General features: G+C 35.1%; 1 protein-coding gene across 4 annotated transcripts in view; it reads left to right on the forward strand.

Annotated features, from left to right (window-relative positions):
* The window catches only part of MEMO1 (mediator of cell motility 1), a 115,151-nt gene that overhangs the window by 81,096 nt on the left and 10,010 nt on the right, over positions 1 to 24,045 (forward strand). For 3 of the 4 annotated variants that reach the window (XM_005655247.3, XM_005655246.3, NM_001244877.1), the window contains 2 exon segments: positions 12,761 to 12,903; positions 21,526 to 21,602. In XM_005655247.3, the coding sequence (XP_005655304.1) occupies positions 12,761 to 12,903; positions 21,526 to 21,602 (220 nt within the window). 4 annotated transcript variants of the gene reach the window in all.

Genomic DNA, 24,045 nt, shown 5'->3' on the forward strand with positions numbered 1-24,045 from the left:
ACAGAAGAGACCCCAATGTTTCTGTTAATCACAAATTAAAAATAATGTATTTTATACACAGGGAGTAATTAAGTAGGCTAAATTAAATTACCCCAATGGTAATTTCCCCCTTCACTTTTACTAGTTATTGATGTATAGGTTTGGTTGTTTTTAAGATGACATTTACTTTCAAAATTTAAAAATTTTGGTTAATTTGAATTTTTCAGGTATCACTAGAATTGCCTGATTTTGCAAGGAATGAGAGGTGATGCAAAAATTAGCAAATGTTTGGTGTTTCCTCAGTATGTAACATAGGAGAGATAAGATCTGTATATAAATAAGTGTAATATAATTCAAAATGTAATAGGTGCAGTTGAAGAGTTTATAAGAATAGAAAAAGAGGACCTAGATAATAGTTGAATTAGGGGAGTACAGAAAAGACTTTGTGGAGAAGATGTTTCTTTTTCCTTGTTTGTTTTTGTCTTTATGGCCACACCTATAGCATATGGAAGTTCCTGGGCCAGGGATTGAATCCGCGCTACAGCTGCAATCTATGCTGCAGCTGCTGCTATGCTGGACCCGTTAAAGCCACTTCAGGTTTCAGATTCCTGCCTCTGCTGTGACCTGAGCCACTGCGATCATATTTTTAACCCACAGCACCACAGGGAGAACTCCAGAGAGGATGGTATTTGAACAGACCTTGAAGATGGCCATAATTGTCACAGAATGGGGCAGAATTTTTTGTGTGATACAGAATACTGTGAATACAAAGTATAGGAGTAAGAAACCCCAGGGCTTATTTTAAGAGCAGAAAACTATTTGACTTGGCTTGTGGGAGTTACAAAAGGCTGGGTAATAACTGAGGTCTGTCTGTGGATTTTTTTTTTTTTTGTTTGTCCCTTATAGTTTGGAAAAAGTTTTTTCACATCTATGAGTGTTTTTAGCTGGATATTAGTCTTGATATTTCCTGTTGTCTTATACCTTATCTGACTTTTCACACATGTATGGTACTAACCTGGTGCTCGATACATTTGAATAGGTGACCTTGTAGAGTAAGAGGGCCAGAATTAGTTGGAACAGTTAGGTTGGGACTAGTTTATCAAGGGTGTTGAATGTCATTTTAAGATATTTGTATTTTATTCCATGATTGGTATAGCACTAGTAAAAATTCTCTAGCAAAATAGGGAGATGATTAGAACTTGAATATAAGAGTATACTACTCTTTGATGGCATGATGTGGCCATCCTTCTGTGAAGGATGGGTTAGAGTTGGAAGAGGTTGATAGAAACAGTTTAGAAATCATCAGGTCTTGGAGTTCCCATTGTGGCACATGCATGTGGTTGCAGGTTCGATCCCTGACCTTGCTCAGTGGGTTAAGGATCTGGCATTGCCGTGAGCTGTGGTGTGGGTCGAAGACATGGCTCGGATCTGGCGTTGCTGTGGCTGTAGCGTAGGCCAGCAGCTATAGATCCGATTAGACCCCTAGCCTGGGAACCTCCATATGCCGCAGGTTCGGCCCTAAAAAGATAAAAGACAAAAAGAGAGAAATCATTGGGTCTTTGAACTAAGGTGTAGTGGACAAGGATAGCAAGCTTGACAGGTTTTGGGAGACGTTTAAAGGTTAGAACGAATAAATCTTGGTAAGTGTTTCTCTGTGGGAGAGTAAGGTAATTTTAAGATAGTGCAGAAGTTTAAGGACTAGTAGTATGCAATTATCAGAGGTGGTAAAGCTGTTAAGTTTTAGCTGTAAACCAGGTATAATTTTAGAACATAGGACATGGAAATGTTGTCTTGTCTTCTATCAAAATACTGGAATTTCTTTATAATTCTGATAGCAGACTAGGGCCCAGTTAACACTGGACTCTTCTGCTTCAAATAGTTGAGTTTCCAAAATGAGTTTAGTACTGCTCTCTAGTACCTGACATATGCCTGCTCTTGTAAAACCTTTCTTAGTAGTATTTCTACTGTAATGGAAGTTCAGAAAGATATAACCTTTGAAATTAATTTTGATAATCTCATTAAATTCACTTAACTGATTAAACAGTAAAGATTTATAATGATTTATGTTTTTTTAAAATGTTATGTCATGAATATTTTACCACGATTTTATTTTTTATTTTTTTGTCTTTTTAGGGCTGCACCCATGGCATATGGAGGTTCCCAGGCTAAGGGTTGAATCTGAGCTACAGCTGCTGGCCTATGCCACAGCCATAGCAACACCAGATCCCAGCTGGGTCTGTGACCTACACCACAGCTCATGGCAATGCTGGATCCTTAACCCACTGAGCAAAGCTAGGGGTTGAACCTGCATCCTCATGGGTGCCAGTCAGATCCGTTTCTGCTAAGCCACGATAGGAACTCTGATTTATAATGATTTAAATGTTAATTTTAGTTGGCACTGAGAGCTAGTTTGCCTTCTCCCTTTTCCCTTTCTACTTCTTCCCTTTCCCTAGTTCTTTAGCTCCTCCTGATGTTTTCTGGATCTTTTTAGTTTATTCTTTCTCACAATTAGAGTATTCTGCATAAAATCTGTATGCATGTCCCTATGGTTGAAGGTGAATTTGATTAAGAGGAAAAGATGAGAGGAATTCTTCTTATAGAGCTCCGTAAAACTCTGCATTTATGATTCTTTTATGTCATTGTGCGTTTAATATCTTTTTAAAAAATAAATTTTATTGGCATATAGGTGACTTATATTGTTGTATTAGTTTCAGGTGTACAGCACAGTGAATCAGGCATACGTATAAATCTGTTCTTTTTCAGATTCTTTCCCCATAGAGGCTGTCACAGAGTATTGAATGGATTTCCCCAAGCTATATAGTAGGTCCTTGTCATCAGTTAATTTTGTATATGGTAGTGCGTTAACACTTTTTTTGAGGGTTCCACAACCAGCCTCACGTTTGAAGACTCACTAGAAGAACTCACAGCCGTATTCATGGTTACGGTTTATTAGAAATTATATGATACACAACAGGACTATCAAGGGAAAAAGATATGTCAGTCAGAATCTAGAGGAATCCAAGTGCAGGTTTCCAACATCGTCCCTCCCATAGGAGTGGGCTGAATAGAACAGTTTCTCCAGCACTGTTAACACTTGTACATTGTTTCTGGCCAGCAAAGCCTGCTTTAAGATTTCAAATCCAGGATTTTTATTGGGAGCTAGTCATAGAAGCACTCTCTTCCTGCATAACTCTTTACAGCTATTGAAATTCCAGACTCCCAGAAGGAAAGCAAGTGTTTGCCATAATCATATAATTTATAAGCAAGCTAGGCAAGCTGGTACCATATCCCAACTGGGTAAAACAGCCTTAATCAATCTTAGGAGCATTGCAGAAGCGAAGTTCCTAGGTGCCAGTCTCACAAGCCGACCCTTCTAAAGACTTCAGTAGCAAATCTACCATGTTAACTCCCGTGCAGAATTACCATTCCTCTTTTGCAGTTCTAGGCTGCCATATTGCCGTTGCAACTTTCTGAATTTTAGACTCATTTAATACCATCTTAACTTTTAATATAACTTAAGTTTGTACTAGATCTGAAGATATTCCTTCCCTTTCTGATTGTGGCCTCAGTCAGGGTCTTCAAGTATTAAAAATTGTCAGAGGAAAAGTAAGATATACTCTTGTATAATAACTCTTTCATGGAGTGGAATGGCTTGTCTGTGGACCCAGAAGCCTGAGATTTTCTACCCCTGTCCGGCTGAAATGACAGCCACAAGACCAGTGCCATTTTCAAATGTGTTCTTACCATGCGACTGTTAATATACTTCCAGTTATTTGTGTATTTTTGCATGTCTCGTCTTTTTTGTTGTCATTTACTGAGATTTTAGAGCAAAGAGGTTTTTCTTTATATTTTGCTCGGTTTCCCTTTTTCATAAACATACATTCTTTTTTAAGAATTAACCTGTACATCAGGAAGAGAGCATTTTTTAGAATTATAGAACATGAAGGATCTCTGGAATAAGTAAAAATTGTTTGTTGGTTGTGTGGAACAATTTTAGTTTCTCTCACTATGAAAAGGATGAGCAATACGTAGCATAAGTCATTTTAGAAGATTGGGATATATTTTATTTTTATCAGAGTAAAGATTTTTTTTTTTTAATTTACCTAAGTATGTTTTGCCCTCTTTTCTCCCCGTGAATATTTTTTGTCTAAAAGAGAGTAAATTGTATAGTCATATTGTTGTGGCAACATCCTCAGCACCTTAGGGATAAGAATAATTTTTCCTCTGACTGGCTTATTTATTTATTTTGGCTGCATCTGCAGCATGTGGAAGTTCCTAGGCCAGGGATCCAATCTGCGCCACAGCAGTGACCCAAGCTGCTGCAGTGACAATGCCAGATCCTTAACCCGCTGTGGCACAAGGGAAATCCAGTTATAGTTTTTTAAGCTTTCACTTGAGATGCTCTGGACTGTTTCTAAAATCTCTGGGAAATTGGGAAGAATTTGTATAGAAAAGAAAATTGTCCTGTTCCTCAAAGTTGTTCAGGGGAGAAGTATTCAAATTGATGCCATAGAAAGAATAAGCAAATAATTATTTATATGCAATATTTTACTAGTTTAAAATTCATCAATTTAAAAATTTCAGTTATTTATATACCTCTAAGTAAAAACACTGCTGTTTAAATTGTTTTTTATCACTTAAAATATTTATATTAGAATTCACATTATTTTCCTTGTGATGAATACTTTTAAGATCTACTCTTAGCAATTTCAGTTATGCAGTAAAGTATTATTAACTATAGAACTATATTAGCTACAGTTTCACATTTTTATATTAGAAATTTTACTTAGAATTTAGACTTTTTGTGTCCTACACCAATAACTATAGAACTGTCTTAGCTACAGTGTCATATTTTTATATCAGAAATTCTACATTAGAATTTAGACATTTTGTGTCCTATACCATTAAGAGCTGGTGATACAGTGATATTGTTTGTATTTAAAGAGAGTGCTTCGCTATTGGTTCTGGGATTTCAGTTCTTTTGCCTGTTACACATCTTGGGTTTAGTAATTTTCTGCAGTGTGCATTAAGGTATGGGACAGAAAGAAAGGGTAAAACTTTGCTTTACATGATTCAAGTGCTCACAATAGTTTTGTAAGGTAGGTTTTATTAATTCTTTTTTTTCTGATGATCGTTGAGGCTTCGGGTAGTTTAAATAACCTGCTGCAGGTAGCACAGTTTGCGAGTGGTGAAGATGGATTTTCTTTTTTTAAACAGTTTTATTGAAGTTGGAAGTATGATTTATATTCTGTAAAGTTCATCCTTGTAAGAGTAGAGCACAATGATTTTTAGTAAATTTATAGAGTTGTGTAGACATTCTCACAATCTGGTGACTCATGAAGTTGAACAACTTTTCATATGATTATTAGTCATTTGTGTATCTTCTTTTGTGAAATGTCTATTCATGTTTTGCCCTCGTTTTAAGTTGATAATTTATCTTTCGTAAGGGATTTTACGTACAGGTTCTTTTTTTCTCGGAAGTTCCTGGGCCAAGGGATTGAACCTACACCACAGCAGAGACTCAAGCCTCTCTAGTGACAACACCAGATCCTTAACCTGCTGTACCACAAGAGAACTTTTGGATATAGAGTCTTTATTCATATATACGATATAGAAAGATTTCCTATTTCTTTTTCTTAATGGTCTTTCTGTTTTCTTGATGTCCGTTGAAGAGCAAATTTTTTTTTTTTTTTTTTAAGCTATTTCTTGGGCTGCTCCCACGGCATATGGAGGTTCCCAGGCTAGGGGTCGAATTGGAGCTGCAGCCACCGGCCTACGCCAGAGCCACAGCAACGCAGGATTCTAGCCGCGTCTGCAACCTACACCACAGCTCACGGCAATGCCGGATCGTTAACCCACTGAGCAAGGGCAGGGACCGAACCCGCAACTTCATGGTTCCTAGTTGGATTCGTTAACCACTGAGCCACAATGGGAACTCCAGGAGCAAATGTTTTTGATGAATTCAGTTTATCTTTTTTCTTTTAAGGATTTTTGCTTTTAATGTATTTAAGAAATATTTGCCTAATCCAGGGCCACATAGATTTTTTTCTTCTTGAGCAGGATTAACAAACCCAGCCTGTAGACCACACCTGGCCCACAGCTTGTTGTTGTAGTGTTTGATTGGAACATAGCCACACCCGTTCATTTACTTAAGGTCTGTGACTACTTTCTCTCTATATTGACAGTTGAGTAGTTGCTACAGAGATTGTGTGGCCCAGGAAACCTAAAGTATGGCCCATTTCAAAAGATGTTTGCTGAACCCTGTTTTAGTTTTAGTTTATAGTTGTGTCTATGATCTAGTTTGTGTGTGGTATAAAGTAAAGATTTGAGTTCACTTTTTTTATCCCGGTGCCATTTTTAAAAAGATTTTTATTTTTTTCTATTATAGTTGATTTACTGTGTTCTGTCAGTTTCTACTATAAGAATGTGACCCAGTCATACATACATATATGTTCTTTTTCTTACATTATCCTCCATCATATTCCATCACAAGTGACTAGATATAGTTCCATGTGTTATACAGCAGAAGCTCATTGCTTATCCATTCCAAATGCCAATAGTTTGCATCTACTAACCCCAAACACCCAGTCCATCCCACCATTTCCCCCTTCTCCTTGGAAACCACAAGTCCAAGTCCATGAGTTTCTTTTCTGTGGAAAGGTTCATTTGTGCCATATATTAAATTCCAGACATAAGTGATATCATATGGCGTTTGTTTTCCTCTCTCTGACTGACTGACTTAACTGTGAGAGTCTCTAGTTCCATCCGTGTTGCTGCAAATGGCATCATTTTGTTCTTTTTTATGGCTGAGTGTTATTTCATTGTGTATATATAACATATCTTAATCCATTCGTCTGTCAGTGGACATTTAGGTTGTTTCCATGTCTTGGCTATTGTTAATAGTGCTGCAGTGAACATATGGGTGCATGCGTCTTTTTCAAGGAAAGCTTTGTTGGGATATATGCCCAAGAGTGGGATTGCTGGGTCATGTGGTAGTTCTATATTTAGTTTTCTAAGGTACCTCCATATTGTTTTCCATAGTGGTTGTACCAATTTATATTCCAGCAGTGTAGGAGGGTTCCCTTTTCTCCACACCCTCTCCAGCTTTTGGTTTTTGTTTGTTTTTGTTTGTTTGAAACTCTTTTCTCCCATTCCATAGATTGTCTTTTTTTTTTTTTTTTTAAATGTTTTCCTTTGCTGTGTGAAAGTTTGTCAGTTTGATTAGGTTCCATTTGTCAGTTTGATTAGGTTCCATTGGTTTATTTTTGCTTTCATTTCTGTTGCCTTGGGAGACTGACCTGAGAAAACATTTGTACGGTTGATGTCAGAGATTGTTTTGCCTATGTTCTCTTCTAGGAGTTTGATGGTGTCTTGTCTTAACATTTAAGTCTTTACGCCATTTTGAATTAATTTTTGTGCATGGTGTGAGGGTGTGTTCCAGTTTCATTGACTTACATGTGGCTGTCCAGTTTTCACAGCACCACTTCATGAAAGGACTGTCTTTTTCCCATTTTATGTACTTGCCTTCTTTGTTGAAGATTAATTGACCATAGGTTTGTTTGTCTGGGTTTGTTTCTGGGTTCTCTCTTCTGTTCCATTGGTCTATATGTCTCTTTTGGTTCCAGTACCACACTGTCTTGATTATTGTAGCTTTGTAATAGTGTCTGAAGTTTGGGACAGTTATGCCTCCTGCTTAGTTTTTTTGTTTTTCTTTAGGATTGCTTTGACAATTCTGGGTTTTTTATGGTTCCATATAAATTTTTGGATTGTTCTTTCTAGTTCTGTGGAAAATGTTATGGGTAATTTGATAGGGATTGCATTTAATCTGTAGATTGCTTTGAGCAGTATGGCTATTTTTATGATATTAATTTTTCCAACCCAGGAGCATGGAATATCTTTCCATTTCTTTGAATCCTCTTTAATTTCCTTGATTAATGTTTTATAGTTCTCAGCATATAAATCTTTCACCTCCTTGGTCAGCTTTATTCCTAAGTATTTAATTTTTTGGGGTGTGATTTTAAAAATTATTGTATTTTTTTATATTCCTTTTCTAATACTTCATTCTTAGTATACAGAAAGGCAGCTGATTTTCGAATATTAATCTTGTATCCTGCTACTTTGCTGAATTCGTTGATCAGTTTGAATAGGTTTTGTGTGGCGTCCTTAGGGTTTTCTGTATATAAAATCATGTCATCTGCATAGAGTGACACTTTTACTTCTTCTCTTCCCATTTGGATACCTTTTATTTCTTTTGTTTGTACAGTACCATTTGTTGAAAAGGCTGTCCTGTAAAGTAATGAGTCATATTCCTTTTCCTGCTTTTAGGATTTTCTCTTTGTTTTTGGTTTTCGTCAGTTTCGTTATGCTATATCTAGATTGGGGATCTCTCTCTTTTTTTTTTTTTCCTTTCCAATTTTTCTTTCTTTTCTTTTTTGTCTTTTTGCCTTTTCTAGGGCCGCTTCCACAGCATATGGAGATTCCCAGGCTAGGGGTCTAATTGGAGCCGTAGCCACTGGCCTACACCAGAGCCACAGCAACGTGGGATCTGAGCCACGTCTGCAACCTACACCACAGCTCACAGCAACACGGGATCCTCAACCCACTGAGTGAGGCCAGGGGTGGAACCCGCAACCTCATGGTTCCTAGTTGGATTCATTAACCACTGCGCCACGACAGGAACTCCATCCAATTTTTCTTTTTTTTAATTTTAATTTTTAAAGTTTTCTTGAAGTATGGTTCATTTATGATGTGATAATTACTGCTGTACAATAAAGTGATTCAGTTGTACATACACACATATTCATTCTTTTTCAGATTCTTTCCCCGTATGAGGATTTCTTTATACTCATGTTACTTTGGTTTGTTGAGTTTCTTAGATCTGTAGATTAATATTTTTTATGAAACTTGGAAAGTTTTAAGCCATTATTTTTTAAATTTTACTGTAACTTTTCTGGAACTCCCATTGTGTGAATCCTGGTATGTTTGATGTTGTGTACATGTTTCCAGTGCACTGTTCATTTTTCTTCAGTCTTTTTTCCTCTGTTCTTCGGATTGTATATGTTATCTTTAATTTTACTGATTCTTTATGTAATATTGAGTCTCTTCTTCAAACCATCTAGTAACTTTCATTTCACTTATACTTTTCAGCTCGAAATTTCCCTTTGGTTCTTTTTTAACGGCTTACATTTCTTTGGTGATATATACTGTAGTCATTGTTGCTATACATATGTATTATATTAAACTTCTTAAGCATAGTTTCCTTTGTTTCTTTGATCTTCTAATAACTTTTAAAATCTTTGCCTGCTTAATCTAATAATATCTGGTCCCTCTTGGACACATCTACTGGATGCCCTTCCTACCCCCTGAGAATGGGTTACAGTTTCTTATTTCTTTGGCTCACAATTTTTTTTTTTTTTTTTGTCTTTCTGCCATTTCTAGGGCTGCTCCCACAGCATATCAAGGTTCCCAGGCTAGGGGTCTAATCAGAGCTGTAGCCTCCAGCCTACACCAGAGCCACAGCAATTTGGAATCCGAGCCATGTCTGCAACCTACACCATAGCTCACGGCAATGCCAGATCCTTAACCCACTGAGCAAGGCCAGGGATCCAACCTGCAACCTCATGGTTTCTAGTCAGATTTGTTAACCACTGAGCCACGACGGGAACTCCAGACAATTTTTTTTTGATTGTGAACATTTTACATAGTATAGCAAGTATATTCTAATTTTATTAATTTTTCTGCAGGGGTGGTAGTGTTGGTTGTTTCATTCATTCTTTTTTTTTTTTTTTTTGGCCATCCCCATGGCATGCAGAAATTCCTGGGGCTAGGGATTGAACTTGAGCCACAAGAGTGACAATGCTGGCTCTTTAACCACTTTGCCACCAGGGAACCCCCATTCAGTCTTTTGTAAAGTAACTTTTGTGGACTCTTTCTGCAGAATTTGTCTTTGCCAGAGTTTATGGCTATTGATGTATCTCCTCAGCTTTTAAAATTCATATATTTTTTACCCTGGCTTACTAGAGTTCACTCCTGTGTCTGTTGCTTAGTGCTTAGCTAATGGTTATCTGGAGGTTGTGCTTAGACACCTTGAGACAGTAAAGCTTTTACCCTGCTAGTAAATTGTGTGCATTTGGTGAGCACATTCAAAGTTGAGGCTGTTATTAAGTTTGCTTCCTTTACTTTCTGTTAGGTCTTCTCTGGTCTCCTTGTGCATGTGTGCAGGGTTCCAGTTAGCTGGGGATGTTTGAGAGCTTGCTATCTTTCAGGTCTCTACTTTTCCTTGTGCTTGCTGTCACCGTGCCAGTCACCTGGCATTTTGGGGGAGTTTAGGGCCTTATGGACCTCCCCTATACATATGTGCTGCCTCCTAGTCAGCCCAGGTTATATGGAGGGCATCAGTCCTCTCATCAGAATATGTGAATTTATCAAATCCCTTTATGGCTTTCTCCTTTTCAAGATCTTGTTATATTTCTAGGGAGACCTCAGGTTTGTGGCTTGCCTCAGTTGGTATGGTAATCTGAGGCTACAAAATCTGTAAGATTTTCTGTTTCCTGATGGGTGTGGGTATTCTGCTCACTGCTCCAAAGTAAAGTCAGCTCCCTTTAGGAGTGAATCTGCTGATTATCACAGCCGACCTTACCTTGCTTGTACCATAACATTGGTGGAGCAGGGGGAGGGGATAGAGGCAGTTTCTGGTAAGATGCCAGGCTTCCACTGTTTTTCCCAAGAAGTTCAATTTCTTTTTCATAAATAAACTCTCCTCATTGTGTTTTTTACCTTTGGTTGATTTCCAGAACACAAAATGTTTGTTTTTTGAACAGCTTTATCCAGTTTTAGAATTGTTTTTCGAGGGCAAGATTTTATATTCCTTTACCAAGTAACAACTACTTCACAGCTTGGATTCTGAAATTTAGAAATATTACATTTCAGAGCCAATCTGTAATTCGTTCTTTTGGGGATAGAGAACAACAAGTAATTTCTAAAAAAGAAGTGGTTGGACGAATCTTGTTTCAAAGCTTAGATTTCTAAGTAATATAAGACTTTTACATGTGTGTAGATAGCTCAAACTGAGGTTAATTGAGTGATTTGGTGGCTTTTGTGAAGAGTAGATGTGTTATTTTTTTAGAGTAACCAACTATTGTTGACAAAATACTTTTTTATAGTATTCCTCACTTCATAACAGTTTTATAAAGTAGGTGTTAAATTGTGATCATTTTACAAATAAGGAAATACATTTTTAGGTTAGTGACTTACCCATGCTCCCAACATTTATTTGTATGTAATATAGTACTTGACCCTATTTCTTCTGACTCTTGTTTTTTATACTTTGGATAATTACTTCTCTACTGTGGTCACAATTACTTTCAGACTCTTTGATAATCTTAGTGTATTTATTTTTGTAGGTGGTACCTGAAGTTAGAACAGTTCATAACCGTCTTCTAGCATTTTTACTAGAGCTCAAATTCTTTTCTTTCAAATGATAATCACTCTTAACTTATTGAAGAGCCCCTATTCATTCATGCAGTTGTTAAGCAAACTGGTAAGAATCAGAGAAAGAGATATCCCACGGCAGCTTCCTCTGCCAGCTTCCTCTTTTTTTCTTACTCCATAGATGCAGATTCTGCCCAAGAAGCCCCTGCATTGCAGAGGGACTGGAGATCTGTAAGATCTGTTTATTTCGCAATTGACAAGGGTAAGGGGGCCTTTTTGGGGGAGGCGCTTGGGTGCCCTGAATTTAGCTTTCTGAAGCTGGGCTAACATTTATTTTGGTATAACTTAAATTTCGTATTTTTAAAGACCCTTTATGAATTCTGTTTGTCCTACATCAATTTATGATGTTAAAAAGCATTATTATAATGGTGATTTTTTTAAAAAGTCCTGTTCAGAGCAACTGAGACAAACATGATTCATGCTTCTAAAATTCCAAATGTGGGATCATTTAGAATATAAATAATACTGAATATATGTAAGTAAAATTTTACTACAATGAAACATTTAATAAGTCTGTTTCTTTAGCCCGTCACAGTTATTCTTAATTAATCTGCTCTGTTCCTTTTCCATAAATCTTTCAATCTGTAGAGTGAAAAAGGGACTTGTGGATATGCCATAAACATTGTGGATGGGCGTGGTGTCTTTTTCTTGCTGCTAGAAATTAATACCTACTTTTCTTGAATTCTATGACCACCTTAGATGCCAGTGAAATTTGAGTTGTATCTCCAGAGCGTCCTGTATCTGTTTATTAGTACAGGTGTAAGGTGTACTTGGTGAATCTTATGGGCGTCTAGATAAGCTTTGTAGGTCTCACTTGGCAGGTTTATAGAACAAGTGCCAGAAATGGTGGTATTTATAATGGGATAGAATTAAAATAAGTGAGGAAGAATTTAATGCTCTCTTAAAATTGCAAAGCATTGGGCAGATAATTGCAGCTTTTATAGGTAGTTAAGAAGACTTGACTTGGTGTTAATCTGATGGGCTTATTTTTATATTTGAGGATATTGTTATGCCTGGTAGTAAAACATAGCTTTGTTTACCTAAAGATGTGTTGTACGTTTCTGTAATTTAAATAGATATTTTTAGTATTCTGTACCTGTCATATTCTTAAATGGTATTCTTTAAACATTAGTTTATAGATTTTTAAGAATTCACGAATATTATGTGTGTATTATCCATATCACTATTAATAAATGTTCCACTTTTTAGTGCCAACACATTGGAAAACTATTCTTATTCTTATACTTCTTAAATGACTTCTTCTTTTTTTTTTTTTTCTGTTTTCTTTAAGCCATAAGGATGAGTTTACCATTATTCCTGTATTGGTTGGAGCTCTGAGTGAGTCAAAAGAACAGGAATTCGGAAAACTCTTCAGTAAATATCTAGCGGATCCTAGTAATCTCTTTGTGGTTTCTTCTGATTTCTGCCATTGGGGTAAGTTTTAGATTTTAACATATCATGGTAGATATTATATACTTGTGGTTAAAGGTATCTTTTCATTCTAAGTTCTGATTTTCAGTTCTTTATCACTTTCCTCGGAAAGTTTTACTTTTAGCAGCAGTGTTTAAAGGTGAATAAAAAAGTCTTTTGATCATTTAAAAAGGATGAGATTGTAATAGAGGATTATGGATACATTTCCAAAGGCGACTGGTATAATTGGATTCACACTGTGAGGGCATCCTTGCTTAGACACTTAGGTTAGTGGGAGTTAAGATCTTTTAATCCTAGTTCCAGGTAGAGGGGTGTGATAGAGTCTATGAGTTAGTTTTTTTGGTGGGTAAAACAAATGTTCTTTAGAATGTAGAAGAGCACTGTGTGCTATGCCAGTCCTTTTCCACATTTCCTGTCTTTCTTTCTTTTTTTCCTTTGGTGCTTAATTTTTGCCCACAGTTGCCGTCAGTTTAGAGCTACCCTCCAAAGGTTCTAACGTGTTAGCTATTAGTATCGTAATCTTCATTGGTAATGGTTTATAAGGATAAGGACGTCTAAGAGATTTTTCTTATCATTGTGAATTAAAAGAATAAGGAAGCTTCACAGTGCATAGATCATAAAGGAAGTGAGACATGTATGGATCCTTCTTTTTTTTTTTTTTAATTCTTTGGATACAATTTGCTCTCATTTATCCATGACTGTTGTAGAATATTTCTGAACTCTGTTCTTTTTAGGACATCTCTTTGACTCATTTATTTACTGGTTTAAGGTTGCCAAGCCATATCTATTCATTCTTTAGTTATTTCTTTGATTATAGTGAAAACATAAGGCATAAGACCATAAATTTTAAGATAACATTGCTAGGATGGCCAGAAAAACATCCTTAATGAGATATAGGAAACCCTGGCTTTTACATGTCTTAGTGATTGCCAGAGTTGATTCAACATTTATCAGGCCTGATTAGTCTGGTTTCTTCTTCTCTTACCTCATGCCGTGCTATGTATGGCCTTGAAACTTCAGTTCCAAATAACACCCCCCCTAATGGTGTAGGTAAGAATTTCTGTCTAAGGCACCAATTTCTCATTTGGGGCTCGCTGTCCCCCAGGAGACATTTGGAAATGCCTGGAGACATTTTTTGGTCATCACAGCTGGGGTGGAGCAGGAGGTGGGGATGTTATTGGCATCTGATGAGTAGAGTCCAGGAAAGCTGTAAAATAAGCATCCTACATGTACAGGTCAGCCTCCCACATCAAAGAATTACCCTGCCCAAAATGTCAATAGTGCTTGGGTTTGGAAGCCCTGGTTTAGGGCATGCAGGTAGCTGTGCTACCTTGCCAAACTCCTTACGAGGCTCTCAGAGGTCTTTAATAAAAAATTTCATTTGCTAGTTGGTTTGCTACCTTTGGTAGAAATTATTTTTTATGTATGTAAATGTATTATTTAGATCTGGGTAGGTAGGTTCTTGAAAAGTTCTTTTCTTGGGAATTTTGAAGTTTAGTAATAAAACTAGGGAGTATCATTATTGGGAAAAATCTATTTTACTTAGTATTATGAATGTGTGTTGCTAATAAAGCATGTCCATATGTTTTAGAAAAACATGTCTTGAAGCATGTGTCCCCTCGTCACTTTTAAGGCTCTTATGAATCATTTGAAATCACTTTATGATTTAAATAATTTATTCTTCTGATATTGTTCTCAGGGTCTAGACTCTTCTTCTAGGTTGGCATCATGTGCAACCACAACATAAATCTACATAAAACATGAGATGTTTTAATATTGCTCTTTTATGTGGACTTTTGCGTTTTACCTCATTGATGGTTATAAAGCAAACAAATCCTCTTCCACTACTATATAAGTACAGTGTTGAAAGAGAAAAATATATTTTACTTCATATTCTAGCTAGATCCTCAGAGATTTAGGCCATTTGATCTCCTGATTTCTTGAAAATTTTAAAATTTAAATAGCAAGATAGGATTTTTTTGGTGATAATTACAAAAAAGAACTCAAAATTTCCAAAGGTTGGCGTTCCCGTCATGGCTCAGTGGTTAACGATTCCAACTAGGAACTATAAGGTTGTGGGTTCGATCCCTGGCCTTGCTCAGTGGGTTAAGGATCTGGCGTTGCTGTGAGCTGTGGTGTAGGTTGCAGACGCAGCTCAGATACCGCATTGCTGTGGCTCTGGCATGAGCCGGTGGTTACAGCTCTGATTAGATTCCTAGCCTGGGAACTCTGTATGCCACAGGAGCGGCCCTAGAAAAGGCAAAAAGACCAAAAAAAAAAAAAAAAAAAAAAATCCAAAGGTTGATAAATATTAGCTATGGGAATCATTTAGGGACTAAAACATATTTACATTTATGTTTGTTGGTTAAGTAATAGAACTTTCCCAAGTGTTTAATTTTAAGTATCAGTATCACTAGCAATACTCATTTAAGTGCTTACATTGTACTTAAGGAAAGTGCTCTACTGATTCTTGTTAGGAAATTGAATGGAAGTTTGGGGGTAAGTGGAAAGAGTTACACAGACACTATTTCTAAACTGGTAGACTTCTTTCTACAATAGTAATAGTAACTGTCATTCTTGTAAATAAAGTAAGCTTCATTTTGTATTTTACATTCCTATTGAAATATTATGAATCATTGGCTAGTTATAGGTTAAACTGTCTTTACTTAGAAATTGTTTCAGGAGTTCCCCGTTGTGGCTCAGTGGTTAACGAATCCTACTAGGAACCATGAGGTTGCAGGTTCGATCCCTGCCCTTGCTCAGTGGGTTAAGGATCTGGCGTTGCCATGAGGTGTGGTGTAGGTCGCAGACGTGGCTTGAATCCCGAGTTGCTGTGGCTCTGGCGTAGGCCGGTGGGTACAGCTCCAATTGGACCCCTAGCCTGGGAACCTCCATATGCTGCAGGAAGCAGCCCTAGAAAAGGCAAAAAGGCAAAAAGGCAAAAAAAAAAAAAAAAAAATTGTTTCATATTTTTCAAATTCATGCTCTCGTGACGTTGATCATCTTTTCTAAATTAATGAGTGCTATATTTCCATCTCAGAAGTCTAGCTTTTTCTCATGAAGATGATGCTTAGTAGTTTCTTCTTGTTTTAAAGATGCTATACTTGTTTTGATTTTTACCATGCCAAAGTAGTGATAACACTGAATTCTAAATCATTTCACAGGAAGGTTTCAGTTTCTCAAGTACTTGGAGATCTTAAAAGTTTTATTGAGTTAGGTTCTTAACACATCCCACATTTCTGAATAGCTGGATTTTGAAGAAAAATCACTTAATTGATTATGGTACAGTTGACAAATTACTCAGATATATACAGTGGAATTTTCTTTTGGTTTTGTTGGATAATATAGAATACTGACAGTATTGACATCTTTCATTTCTAGTGGTTGTTTCTTTTTATATAATATCCAGCTTCTGTGAAGAATGAAGCGAGAAACTTGGTAATAGAGACAGTTGGGAGATTTATATGTGCGTTATTGGAAGAATCTTGCCTTGTCAAGATTATTATTAACCCACGTCCATTATAAGAATGATGACTTTTTTTAAAGAATATTTTGTTTTAAAGATACTCATCTTTCAGATCCTATTGAGCTCTTATTTAGACTTGAAAGAGAATTTAGAGGTAAAAAATAGAAAGTTTAAAACACTCAGTTTCTCTTTTTGAGTGGGATAAGCAAAGGGAGAGTTAGGAGCCTAGATTTTATTGTGCCTCTCCCCAAGTTAAATGATGTTTTCTTGGTAATGTTTTTATGATCCTACCTCTTTTCATCTTTGCTGCTTTATCAGGAAGAGTGACATAAGTGAAAGGACGTTTGCTGCTAGTGTTTGACTTTTACGATGGTTAAGTAATGTTGTCCATATTCTTTGTGTACTTACCAAGTTCCACATCCTATAGGATAGATTCATAGAAGAAAATTTTGTCTGGGCCTATTTTAGTTTTTCTGATTAGTAAAATTTTGATTCTATTTCCTGTATTTCATTTTTGCCCTTCTCCATATATACCGTTAATATTTGTATTTTCCTTAGCTCTCTGAAATTTTACTTTCAAATTTAGATTATTGACAACTTTCATTAATATAATTTTCAGTTAACTTCTGAGAAGTTTCTAAATGAAACTGGATCTAACAGAAATTAATTCTTTAAAAGTGGATCAGGCTTCTTTTAAATTATCCTTTTAAACGGTGATTTTGAGTTCCAGCCAGTTTTGATACAATTTATTTGGTAAATGTTAATGATATATTAGTTTGTTAAAATATGAATAAAGTTTATACTACAGTCAATTCAGCAATTTTGGATTTTTATCTATAAACTTTAACATTTGTCTGGGTTTACATAATTTCCTTTTATAAATATGTGCCACTATTAAAATTGGCATTCTCCTTTAATACTTATACAATTTATATCTTTATTCAGATTTCTAGTTAATATATATTAATAAATGATTATTCATGCATACTCTTCTTCCTTTCTGTTGTTAGTCTCTTGAGTATGAGGGTATAACTATTTTCTACATATTTAAATTGGTTTGAGTGTAAATTAGCTCATTCCTAAAATATATCTTATTCAGGCTTTCGTATTTGTCAAATATTGGTACATGCTGATTTTACATCTTTAGGTTTTTGATCTTTTGCAAGTTTGAGATAAAGCCAATAGAACTAAGACTTGAGAATGAAAGGACTATAGTATTTTGCTTATAAAAATGACTCTCATATTTTATGCTTCTTAGATAATTTTTTAAATGAAATACATTTATTCCTTGGTAGTGATTTCAATAATGAATGTTCCCCAGTTTAGGTCCTTAGTGCAGAGTGGCCTGATAATTTATCTCGCAGTTTGTTGTGAGGTTTAACTCAAATATTTGAAAACATTTTAACATGTAAACATAAAGTGATAAAATGTATAACAGTACAATTGTTACTGGACATTACATCTCAAGAGTCTGCCTTACTGATCTTTTGGGGGCTTTATAGAACAATTTTCCAAGCTATTGTTTATTTCTGCTAGCTAGTATATAGCTTAATGTTGAGGTATCTAATTTTTTTCCCCCTTTTTTTGGTATTTCGAAAGTAGTGTTGGTTCTTGTACCATTCATTTGTTACGTTTGTCCTCATTAGTTGATTGTTGTGTGTTAAACAGACATCCCTGGAGCTTATTCTCCACACTCTGTGAATCCACTCATTAATCACCAGTCACCTTTGGAGATGGGAAAATTACTTACCTGTATTTCTTTTTCTCAGAAAGCGTGCTCTGGAATGGATTCACAAATGAGCTACCCTCCTTCCCTCAAAGAGTAAGGTTTCTGCTTTACAGGATTTTTTGTTCTTGGGTTATTTTTCCTCTCATCTTTTGAATTTGAAAAGAACTGAGGGAAGGCACCTGAAGAAACTACTGACATACTCACTAGGGGAGTTCCAAAGCTTGTGCCTGCCCCTAAGGGCAGTGTCAATGGCTCTTAAAGCTAGAAAGCTCATACTTGGAGTTGAAACAGGGGCTCAAAGAATCCATTTTCCCAGTGTACCTTCTGAAAGGATAAGTTTCAGGTAAGTAATTTTCTCTTACTATGTGATATGCTTTTTTCATACGTATAAAAGTCCAGTTCTCCAGGTACACAGGCAACTGTATTTGTTCAGTTTAGATGCATACACTTTACTGAATGTTAGAAATATTGTAAAACAAAATATGTCTGCTCATGAGATACATGAAATCATCATATATTTTAAATGAACAATAACTATTTAAAGGTGCATTTATGATCAGTATATTGTGGTAGTGTTGTCATTTCTTTTATTTCTTATTAAATAAAATCTTGATTAAAACTATTTTTTATTTTTTTCATAATTGGAAACAAAAAAGATTTTTTGAACTCAAATTCAAAGTAATGTTTAACTGAACTTTTTTGTGTGTGTGTGTACTCATGTGCACACACACATTCATACGTATGTATGTACATTTAGGCTAGGATGATGATAACTATTTAAATTAGATGCTTTCTTTAAGTATAGGGGACCAGAATGAATTACTCAAGTAATTTTGAAATACTTCTATAATTAAAAAAAAATTGTGAGGCAATTTGAGCTGTTACATTTTTTCAGTTTTATAGCTATATGAGTACGGAAATAGCTTCTTAACTGATACATTCTTTAGAGTGTACCAGATATTTCTACTCATTTCTTCAGCTACTAAATGCGAGGTGGCAACTAAAAAGTAGTAAAAAGTAGATAGCAGAATATTAAACATCTGCTTATTGATTTTCTGTGTATTTTGTCATTTTTATTAAATCACATTCAGTATTTTAAACATTCTGTGTAGTTCTCTCTTACTTCATAAGTAGTTTTTAAGTGAAAGTTGTATTGAAAATGGTCCATATGAACAAGACAGCATTTTACAATATAGGTATACTTTTGACTTATGTATAAGGCAGATTTGACCTACTTTAGCCATTTGAAATAGCTTTTCTGAACTTGGAAATAAGTAGAAAAGACTTTTGAGTAGCAAATATCACAAAGTACGTGGATTTTGCTCTACACCTGAGAGTAGTAGTCTTCAGATAAGACAAGTATGTCGTAGTCACAGAGATTATTGACAACTAAAACTAGCAGTTATCACCAGAAGCAAGAAAAAAAGAATGTCTTAGTATAAACGTGAGGCATTTCAAGTTTAAGAATATTCGTCCTGATTTCTTCCAAGGGTATTATTCTTAACTACAGTGACAGTGAGTTTGAATTTTCTTACCCAAGATTATTTCACAGAAGATTTTGGGCAGCTTTATCAAAGGAACTTTGAAATAGAAGTTTAGTACCAGTGAATTGACCAAGTTATTGTGATATGGCTTTGAGCCTTCTGATAGCCACCTGGCAAATAGGAAAACTAGGGTGAATTACATAATTCTCATTGTTAGGTAGGAGGAAGTACATTCTTTAAAGAAAAACAAAGCTATACCTAACTCTAAATTTTGAAGGAAGTGTCTGATGAATTATTTAATATAGGGGCACTGAGTGATGAATCGTCACTGGTTAAGAACTTTTTATCTGTATCTTGAACATTATTACATAATATCAAACTATTTTCCAGAGTGTATACCAGCTGCATTCTGGTCACAGTACATCCTTTACAACTTTTGGTCTGGTCAGAAATTTTATTATTTAAGAATTTTTTTAGTGCAAGGACTGTAATGTATCTCATAGTTATGGCAACATATAGTAATCTTCAATGCTTACATAAAAAGCTTGTTATTTTTCAGAATGCAGGTAATTGTCTCAGTACCCTATTGCTTGATTCCAGGGTATCATATCAAGATGTGACATTGATATAATAATAGCTTGGGGGGGGGAATAAACTGCCGCATTAATAGTGTATGTAAAAAAATTAACGTGAAAGTTAAGGAAATATGGTAAATTGTAGAAAAGTGACCATCAGAGATGATTAGCATCAACAAGTTAATGAAATGTTAAGAACTATGATGTGTGGTTTTTCTGAAAAAGAACATCAAAAGGGTTTATAATGTTGCATGGCTCATTATTTATAAGATAATATTTTTTAGTAAAGGTAAATAGAAAACTTACAAACCATAATTATCCAGCCAAAGAAACCTGTGTCCTCAGGTGTGAGGAAAATAATTGGATCTGTGCACTTTGCTCTAAAATTGAAGTACAAGATGCATAGTGTGTATGTACACGATTAATGTACTCTGATACCTTTAGAATTGCGTTTTGATGAATCTTTAAGGTCTATTAAACTAATGAGTTCTCAGAAATAAAGGCATTCCTGAAAAATAGGTTTTAGATATATTTGAAATACAACATAGTCAGTTGAATAATAACCTGCAATTAATTGTGAATATATTTAACTTCTGGCTTTTATATGACTATGGTAGGAAGCAAAATTTATTTCCTGAGCCTTTTGTTTTCTGCCTCTTTTTAAGCTTCTTCCATTTTACCTTCTCTGTTCTTCAGAGAATAGCTAAACATTGAATGTTCTGTGCTTGTATCTTTATTGAGATATTGTCAGAGTTGGAATGTTTGTTGTATTTATACTTTTGTGTATCCTACTTAAAGGCACTTGTGTGGATCCTTTTCCAAGTAGAAAGTTGTGCAAAAATCAGTTAAATTTTTTATCAAGGTCATAAAAATCATACAAGCCACATATATCTCTGATCTACATGTTTTGTTTTGTTTTTTCTGTAGTAGAGATTAAATCTTTGCACTTGTGCAACAGAAGCTAAGCTTTCATTGATTTGTTACATTGAGATCATTTCCTTAAGCCAGATTTTCTTGGATCGAATTCTTTGGGTTACTTTCCATTATAGACAGATATAATATGTTTAACAATGCTTCTAACTTTTAAGCTGTTTTGTTTCCTTAGTCTTTTGTATTGCTTGTGACTTTAAGGTTTTACAGTTTGAAATAATTTTTAACATCATAAAACATTGATGATAAATCATTTCTTTATTACTACCTTCCCAAATATGCCTTTTATTTTTATGTATGAGGGCTCTTGGGAATGATTCTCTCAGAGGCTTAAGCTGTGCTTTGCCTTCCATGAGAACTGAAATTATTTGGTAAGCGCTTGCTTTCTTTTTAGCTTCTAATTTTTCCCTATTTTATTTTGTACATGATATTTGTTTCAAGGTCAAAGGTTCCGTTACAGTTACTATGATGAATCCCAGGGGGAGATTTATAGATCCATTGAACATCTAGATAAAATGGTAAGTCCTTCAGGTGTGGGGTTTTAATGCTCTAAGATTTTTTTCCTTTAATTTCAGATTAGTGATTCAAGACTTAATATGTTGACATATATAATGGGCTAATAATATCCCTCTTTCCCTATCTTTAACTAAATGTTTGAAATGCTTTTTTTCATACATATAAAAGTAATCATGAATATTGATTATAAAAATAATCCCTGTTCTATTAGTAGAAATTTCCTTCATCTTAATTTTATTTGATTAATTATACTTTGAATAATTAGTTACACATTTTAGATACCATGTGGGAGAATGTCTTCTTAGCTTTAGGACAACAAGCTACTAATGTCATTAGTTACAGTTAAGCAGAAACAACCATAGCAAATTCCTAGTTTATTTTATTATTTAATTCTATTTTTTGGCCATTTGGATTTTTCTTAAATGGAATTTGAATTAGTTTTAAATAAGAATTTAAAAATATGATTGTATTCTTAAGTAGCCCAGGAGTACAGTAGACATGGATTCTGCTGTCATATTCCTTGAGGTAGTATGGTAGTCACAGTACCTCTTTTGATATTTACTATTTAATATTTTAAGTAATGTTTAATATTTTAAGGCCATACAAATAATTTTGGAATCTACTTATAAACGGAATATTAAATCTAGCAGATATATCGCTAACTTGCTCTGATCTTCAACTGATCATTTCAATTTTCTTATCCTCAATTTGTCACCTCTGAGATAAGAAATTTGGAGAAACTTGATCTCTAAATTGTCTTTAAACTGTCAGCGTTTAAGTCTGTGATCTGTCAAAGTCAACTTTACCAGTGTGAAAAGCTTTATATGTTTTAGTGTGAGAGTTTTTGGTTTAAAACAGATAAAAAATTTTAGTAAGGCACCTGGATCTGAAACTATAAGTAGATTATATTGAGTAGTATATTTTGTTGAAAGCCAAATGGAATGAATGCAAATTTAGATACCTAGGAGATTTTATCATATTTAAATTTATCTTGTTACTTTAAATTTAATTATGGCCTAATACTTTTACCTTCAGAATTTTGTTTGGGTTTTAATTCGCTAACTTTTCCTTTTCATCTTTTCAGTATTCCTAATTCAACAACTTTTCCTTTTGTTGTGTTGTCATTTCAGTCAATTGATTTCTTTTCTGGCCACTATTTCTAATCTTGTTTTTCTGAGGTTTAGTTCTCAGTTGTCTCAGAAAACTTTTTTGATTCTGTATCGTCTATTTTCTTCATATAGCAGATGATTAATGAATATCTACTGATTGTCTGATACCGTGAAGTGCTGAAGATACTAAGAAGAGAAACATGGTCTCTGACTTAATGGATCTTATAGATTGGACAGACTTAGAAAGAAGCTATTACAGTGCAGAGATGTGAGATGTTTAGGAGGCAGCGTGGACACACTGGTCTTCTTACTGTTCCTTGATATGCCATATTTGTGCCTAGCTTAGGGCTTTTGCCCTTTTTGCCCCGGACTGGCTCACTTTATGGCTTTGGTCAGTTTTCACCTTCCCAGTGAGGCCTACTGACCACTTTATTTAGTTTTACATCTTACACTTCATCTTTTCAGTATTCCTAATTCACATTACCCTACAGTGTTCCACTTTTTCTTTTCTAACTTATTCGTTAGCTGAAGATATTTGTTTTGTTCATTGATGTATCCAGAGTGCTTAGAATAGCAATTGGAACATAAGTAGGTACTAAGCAAATACTTTTCAAATAAATGAATTAGTGAATATAATCTTCCTGTATACATAATTAAATTAAATGAATACCCTAATTGTAATCTGAGAAAAATACAAGGAAAGTAATTCATAAGAAATTGATATATTTAATAATGTAAATACCCAAGCCCCAACTATGTTAGAAGAGACGAAGTAGTTAAATGCTTAGACATAGTCTCATTAATGTAATAGCAACATACAAACTTAAATAGTTATTTTCTGTTTATGACTCATTACCAAGTTACATTGCTGGGTGGCCTGATTTTCCAAAATGGTTAATAGTTTTATCAAAGTTGAAAACTAAACAAAATACAGTCTTCCCTCCTTGCCCCTATCACCCTTTTGGTTGCTCGATGGCATGTGGAATTCCTGGGCCAGGGGTCATATCTGAGCCGCAGTTGCAGCCTATGCTGCAGGTGCAGCAACACCAGATCCTTTAACCCACTGTGCTGGACCAGTGATTGAACCTAAATCCTGGTGCTGCAGAGACACTGCTGATCCCGTTGCTCCACAGCAGGAACTCCTTTCCTTACTTTATGTGATAATTCTATTTCTGGGAAATCTGTATATTAAAATGATGCAAAACTTATTTGTGTTTATATGTAGAATGGAGTTGGGGTATAGATAATTTTAAGCATGTTTTTCCACATACATGGGCATGTGAAAGTGTTATAGGATAAGAACAGCTCTTTGAGTGTGGGACTGTCCTGTATTGCA

This window comes from Sus scrofa, chromosome 3, assembly GCF_000003025.6.
Source record: "Sus scrofa isolate TJ Tabasco breed Duroc chromosome 3, Sscrofa11.1, whole genome shotgun sequence".
In the NCBI taxonomy this organism is placed as follows: Eukaryota; Metazoa; Chordata; class Mammalia; order Artiodactyla; family Suidae; genus Sus; species Sus scrofa.